This window comes from Carlito syrichta, unplaced genomic scaffold, assembly GCF_000164805.1.
Source record: "Carlito syrichta isolate Samal-C Ts95f unplaced genomic scaffold, Tarsius_syrichta-2.0.1 Scaffold309739, whole genome shotgun sequence".
Lineage (NCBI taxonomy): Eukaryota > Metazoa > Chordata > Mammalia > Primates > Tarsiidae > Carlito > Carlito syrichta.
The window spans coordinates 461,592-468,803 of NW_007253835.1; the positions used below are offsets into that span (position 1 = coordinate 461,592).

A 7,212-nucleotide genomic window follows, 5' to 3' on the forward strand; every position below is an offset into this window, starting at 1 on the left:
GCGGGGCTCAGGCAATCCACTCACCTCAGCCTCCCAAAGGCGCAGGATTACAGGCTGAGGCACCGAGCCCAGCGGCAATACTATCTTAAAAGGGACCCACTTTGAACAGTCATGGCTGAACTGAAGGTGCAGATGCACTCCTGAGTACGTGCTTTATGGGCTAGTGAAGTGTCCCCAACCACGAGAGAACTCTCCTCCCCCAGAAGATCACACACTTGTCTCCCCAGCTGCTAGCGCACTGGATGTTTTCAGCTCACCCTTCCCACTATCAAATGCTCAGAATCCACCTACCACATTTTATTTACTTATTTATTTTTGAGATGGGGGTTTCACTATGTTGCCCAAGCTGGTCTGGAACTTCTGGGTTAAAATGATCCTCCCACCTCAGCCTCCCAAGCAGCTATGATTACGTGTATCCATCATCGTATCCAGCTCCTACTACACTTTAAAAACACAGGTGCACAAGAAGGAAAAAAGAAACACCATCAACAAGGTGTCCTAGAGGGCAAAATTATTTAAGACTCCTTGAAATATTCCTATATCAGACGGGCTCGGTGGCTCAGCCTGTAATCCCACGCCTTGGGAGGCTGAGGTGAGTGGATTGTCTGAGCCTGAGGGTTTGAGACCCACCTGGGCAACTTGGTGAGACCTCATCTCTACAATAAATCAAAAAATTAGCCGGGCATGGTAGCGCGCGCCTGTAGTTCCAGCTACTTGGAAGGCTGAGGCGGAAGGATCGCCGGAGCCCAGCAGGTCGAGGCTGCGGTGGCCAGGAGCGGCCACTGCACTCCAGTCTGGGCGACAGAGTGAGACTCCAACTCAAAAAAAAAAAGAAAATGAAAAGACAGCAACAGAATTGGAGAAAACATTTGCAAATCATATATATCTGATAAATGTCTATCTAGTATTCAGAATATATACAAAGATTCTTACAACTCAACAGTAAAAATATAAACAACTCAACTCATAAAATGGCAAAACACCTGAATAGGCATATCTCCAAAAAAGATGTAAAAATGTTGGGAGGCCGAGGTGAGAGGACTGCCTGAGCCCACGGGTTCGAGACCAGCCTGGGGAACTTGGCGAGACCTCATTTCTACAATAAATTGAAAAATTAGCTGGGCGTAGTGGCGCGTACCTGCAGTTCCAGTTACTTGGAAGGCTGAGGCAGAAGGATCGCCTGAGCCCAGCAAGTTGAGGCTGCAGTGGCCGTGAGTATACCACTGCACTCCAGCCTGGGCAACAGAATGAGACTTCAACTCAAATTAATTAATTAATTAAGTCACCAATAGGTGCATGAAAAGATGCTCATTATTAGTCATTGGAGAAATGTAAATCAAAACCACAATAAGGTACCACTTCACACCCAATAGGATAGCTATTATTTTTTTAAAAACAGAAAATAGGCTGGGCTGGTGGTTTAGCCAGTAACCCCAGCACTTTGGGAGGCCGAGGTGAGTGGATTGTTTGAGCCCACGGGTTCGAGACCAGCCTCAACAACTTGGTGAGACCACATCTCTACAGTAAATAAAAAAAAAAAATTAGCTGGGCGTGGTAGCGCATGCCTATAGTTCCAGCTACTTGGAGGACTGAGGTGGAAGGATCGCCGGAGCCCAGCAGGTCAACTCTGGGGTGGCCATGAGTGTGCCACTGCACTCCAACCTGGGTGACAGAGTGAGACTCTAGCTCAAAAAAAAAAAAAAGAACAAAAAAAATCCCCCAGAAAATAACAAATGTTGGGGAAGATGTGGAAAAACTGTAACCATTATGCATTATTGACATGTATATAAAAAGTTTAGTTACTGTGGAAAAGAGCTTGGGGGTTCTCTCAGAAAGTTAAACACAGAATTACCATATGACAAAACAAAAAAGAATTACCATATGATCATGCAATCCCATTCCACAGTATATACTCAAAAGAATTGAAAACAAATACTTCAACCCTTAACTGTACCCCACAAAACCATAATAAAAATAGACTATTGATTAAAAAAATAATAAAAATAAAATTAAAAAAAAGAAAACAAATATTTCCACATGTAACTTCATATCAGCACTATTCACAATAGCCAGCCAAATATCCCTGATAGATGGATGAATAAACAAATTATGGTACATACATAAAATGGAATATTATTAGAAGGTCATAAAAAGGAATGAAGTTCCGATTTCAGCTACAACATGGATGAACTTCAAGACATTATGCTATGTGAAAGAAGCCAGACACAAAAGGTTACTTATTACATGATTTTATTTTTATAAAAGATCCAGAATAGATAAGACAAACTGGTAGTTGTCAGGGGCTAAGAGGAGGAAGGATGGGGAGAAACTGTGTAATGAAGAAGGGGTTCTACTCTAGAGTGATAGAAATGTTTTAGAACAAGATAGGGATGGTAGTTATGCAACATTATATCACTCTGTTTTGTTTTGCTTTTGAGTCAGAGTCTCACTCTGTCACCCAGGCTAGAGGGCAGTCGCACTCTCAAAACCACCGTAGCCCCAACCTGCTGGGCTCAGATGATCTTCCGCCTCAGCCTTTTCAAGTAGCGCAACTATAGGCACAAGCCACCGTGCCCAGCTAATTTTTTGATTTATTATAGAGAGGAGGTCTCATATCATCAAGTTGCCCAGGCTGGTCTCAGAAAATGCTCTCACCTCCACCTCCCAAAGTGCTGGGATTACAGGCATGGGCCACCACACCCAGCTTCATTTTATCACTTTAAAACGATTGTCAGAAAACAAACAAAAAAGGCAGTCTTCCTTACCACTCCTAAACAAATGCAGGTTGAGGCTGTGGTGGCACTACTGAAGTCAGCCTAAATCAGTAGTTTCCAATCAGGGGTGATTTTGCTTTCCAGGGGGCATTTGACAATACCTAGAGACATCTCTGGCTGTCACAACAAAGGAGATATAAGGAAGGATTCTACTGGATCTCATAGGTAGGGGCCAGCAATATTGCTAAACATCCTACAATGTACAGACAGTTCCCACCAGAAAGAATTACCTGATCTAACATGTCAATAGTGCCAAAGTTAGAGATCCTGCACTAAATAGCCAGAGAGGAGGTTAAGGGCCTCAAAGTATAAACTGACAAAAAGAGCTCTCAGTTGGGCATAGTGGCTCATGCCTATAATCCCAGCACTCTGGAAAGCTGAGGTGAGAGGATTGCCTAAGTTCAGGGTTCAAAACCAGCCTGGGCAACTTGGTAAGATCTCATCTCTACAATAAATCAAAAAAGTAGCCGGGTGTGGTGGCACCTACCTGTAGTTCCAGCCACTTGGAAAGCTGAGGTGAAAGGATCACCTGAGCCCAGCAGATCAAGGATGCAGTGGCTGTGATCATGCCACTGAACTCCAGCCTGGGCAACAGAGTGAGACTCCAACTCAAAAGAAAAAGGAGCTCTCTTCTTTTTTTTAATTTTTTTATTTTTTTGAGTTGGAGTCTCACTCAGGCGCCCAGACTGGAGTGCAGTGGCCACTCCCGGCCACCACAGCCTCGACCTGCTGGGCTCCGGCGATCCTTCCGCCTCAGCCTTCCGAGTAGCCGGAATTACAGGCATGCGCTACCACGCCCGGCTGATTTTTTGATTTATTGTAGAGATGAGGTCTTGCTGCCCAAGCAGGTCTCGAACCCGCGGGCTCAGGCAATCCACTCACCTCAGCCTCCCAAAGACGCGGGATTACAGGCTGAGCCACCGAGCCCGGCGGAGCTCTCTTCTTAAAGTCACTCCAGGCCATGGGTAGTGGCTCATTCCTGTAATCCTAGCACGTTGGAAAGTGGAGGTGAGAGGATTGCCTAAGCCTAGGGGTTCGAGACCAGCCTGAGCAACTTGGTGAGACCTTGTCTCTACAATAAGTCAAAAATTAGCCAGGCGTGGTCGCACGTGCCTGTGATTCCAGCTACTTGGGAGGCTGAGGCAGAAGGATCACCTGAATCCTGCAGGTCAAGCCTGCAGTGGCCACGAGCGTGCCACTGCACTACAGCCTGAGTGAGTGAGACTCCTACTCAAAAAAAAAAAGAAAAAAGAAAATCACTCCAATTCTAAGGTGAGGAAAAAAGGACAAAAATGGAAAGGCAACAGACTGACTTTCCTGTTCTCTTTCAGAATACTCCTGAAAATCAGTGCAACCTCAGACTAAAGTCAAATCCTGTTTTGAAAATGACTGGGAAGAGCAGCTTTTAGTTCCTTCCCAAGCTGACAAAGTTGCTCTTCTTTCTTTGCTCATATGCCTTCCTTCCAGACTGCCACTCCTGACAATAACAGAACCAGACAGCACTGCAGAATGGCCCCACTGCTGGTTATAAGAAGCATTCCTTTAAATACTCTCCTTCTGCTGAGGCGGAAGGATTACCGAGTCCAACAAGGTCGCGTCTGCAGTGTCCGTGAGCGTGCCACTGAACTCCAGCCTGGGCAATAGAGTGAGACTCCAACTCAAATAAATAAGTAAATAAATAAATAAATACTCTCCTTCCGGCCTACTGCAAAAGGAGCCAAAAGTTTAGGTTTCTAACTGTTCTATGAGAATTTAAATTTGATATAGAATCTGGAGAAAAGAGTCAGAGATAGTCTGGCCCAGAATCTTTTTTAGTCATGAAACCTCAGAAAGCCTAATAGAACTTATGCATGTTTTCCCTGGAACATTCAACATAAACAGGCACATAAAAATTTGAAGGGGTGAGCCAATCTCATGAGTCCCAATCAAGGGAGAATCCCTTCTGTTGAGTAGAAGGGAATCTTCTGATCCCTCCAAAAGTGGTGACAGTCAACCCCAGGTCAACTCCTCGGCTACTCTCCTTGGAATGTCTTTCAAACTCATCTGCCATCTGGTCACCAGCTAGTTACGTTGCAGCTGGTAAAAACAGGTTCTCATAACTCACTGAAATGGAAGTGTCTATTTGTTTCCCTTTCAAAATCTGGATTCAGTCCCTAGAAAAATACATGGCCTGATGCCACCGGGACCAGTAATATTTACCCACATATATTTAATCTGTAACTTGCCTCTGTTCTTTCTTTCAGAACCACCCAAAGTACTTTTCCTACTGAGTCATGAGGATTGCATTCTCTTCTCTAGGCAGGACATAGACCTGCCAGCCTCAGATGACATATTTAAAAGCATTCTCCTGTAGTTCTTAAGTGAACTCACCGAAGCTGCAAAATAGTGCGCAAAGCTGTCATGAGGATTCCACTGCACAGCTCCAATGTCCCATTTGCTCTGCCGAGATATCTTTCGGTGACCTTCGAAAGGGGCATCTAGATTGACGATGTACAGGAATCTGCGGCTAGGAGGACACCAACATTACAACAATATAACAATATGACAGCATTAGCATTAGGATAGAAAAGCACATTTGGAACTAGAGAGAGTTTGCAAGCAGTGCTCAAAAAATCAGATAAACATGACATGTAACTACTCCGAAAGGCATACAAGAGACAAGAGTAACTCAAGGAAGCTGTTAGGCAAAGAGGTCAGTGTCCCTGCGACAGCCTGCCTGTAAAGGTGGCCTTCCCTACCACATCTGTCCACAAGAGTCAGACCTCCGCCCTGGAGTCAGCTCCTGCCTACTCCTCTCCCAGTCTTTCCCAATCCCCCAGCTAGAATTCGTTACTAAGATTCACTTACTCCACAGTACCCCCATGGCATGGTTTGCAGTTCAACTGCAGCATCAATCTCTGTAGCAGGACTACTACCGTCAAGGCCCTCGTCTAGAAGCAGCTAAGTGTTTAGAGTATGGACCCCGTCTTGAACATCTTTGTGTGGCCCACATCACTAGGCATAGTGCTCTGCACTCAATAAACGTGTGTGAAATTAAATACGTCACTTATCACTAACTCAAAGTCCTGGAGAAAAGTTCAATTCCCCTGTAAGTTGACCACCTGATGAAGAAAAATAAATCTATCAGGAATCAAAAAAAAGAAAAGAATAATTAAAATAACACATTAAGTGACAATAATGTTCAAGTGCCAATCAATATAAAGGATTTGAAAACAGAATGTCCTGTGTTCACCTATTTCCTTTTTATTTATTTATTTATTTATTTATTTTTTAATTTTTTGAGTTGGAGTCTCACTCTGTCACCCAGGCTCCTGGCCACCACAGCCTCGACCTGCTGGGCACCAGCGATCCTTCCACCTCAGCCTTCCAAGTAGCTGGAACTACAGGCATGCGCTACCACACCCAGGTAATTTATTTATTTATTTACTTATTGTAGAGATGAGGTCTCGCCAAGTTGCCCAGGCGGGTCTTGAACCCACGTTTATTTATTTTTTGATTTATTTTTTTTTAGTCAGAGTCTCACTTTGTTGCCCAGGCTAGAGTGCAGTGGCACACTCAAGGCCACCATAGCCTCGACCAGCTGGGCTCAGGAGATCCTTCCACCTCAGTTTTCCAAGCAGCTGAAACCATAGGCATGTGCCACCATGCCTGGCTAATTTTATTATTTATTGGAGAGACAAGGTCTCACCATGTTCCTCAGGCTAGTCTCAAACCTCTGAGCTCAGACAATCCTCTCACCTCCACCTCCCAAAGTGCTGGGATTACAGGTTTGAGCCACTACGCCCAGCTATTTTCTTTTTATTTTAAGTAAACAAACCCTTGGTGTGTGAATTAACATCTCTGCAGCCATCAGCTACTGATTCTTCCCGAAAGACTGCTCCAGGCCCTGGAGATCAATGAGGATAGGTTGGCTCAAAAATGAAAAAAAAAAAGCCAGTGCGGTGGCTCATGCCTGTAATCCCAGTACTTTGGTAAATTGAGGTGAGAGTATTGCCTGAGCCCAGGGCAAGTTGTCTCTACAATAAATCAAAAAATTATCCGAGTGTGGTGGTGCTTGCCTGAGTTCCAGTTACTTGGAAGGCTGAGGTGGAAGGATCGCCTGAGCCCAGCAAGTTGAGGCTGCAGTAGCTGTGATTGTGCTACTGCACTCCAGCCTGGGCAACAGAGACTCAAACTCAAAAAAAGTCAGGCTCGGTAGATCAGCCTGTAATTCCGCGCTATGGGAGGCTGAGGTGAGTGGATTGCCTGAGCCCGTGGGTTCCAGACCCACCCAGGCAACTTGGCGAGACCTCATCTCTACAATAAATAAAAATTTTTAAAAATTAGCTGGGCGTGGTAGCGCGGGGCCTGTAGTTCCAGCTACTTGGAAGGCTGAGGTGGAAGGATCGCTGGAGCCCAGCAGGTCGAGGCGACAGAGTGAGACTCCAACTCAAAAAAA

General features: G+C 45.0%; 1 protein-coding gene across 1 annotated transcript in view; it reads right to left on the minus strand.

Annotated features, from left to right (window-relative positions):
- WDR59 (WD repeat domain 59) overlaps window positions 1–7,212 on the minus strand; it is a 121,918-nt gene that overhangs the window by 90,232 nt on the left and 24,474 nt on the right. The window contains exon 3 of the mRNA XM_008067730.2: window positions 5,145–5,280. Within this exon, the coding sequence (XP_008065921.1) occupies window positions 5,145–5,280 (136 nt within the window). The remainder of the gene's footprint in view (window positions 1–5,144; window positions 5,281–7,212) is intronic.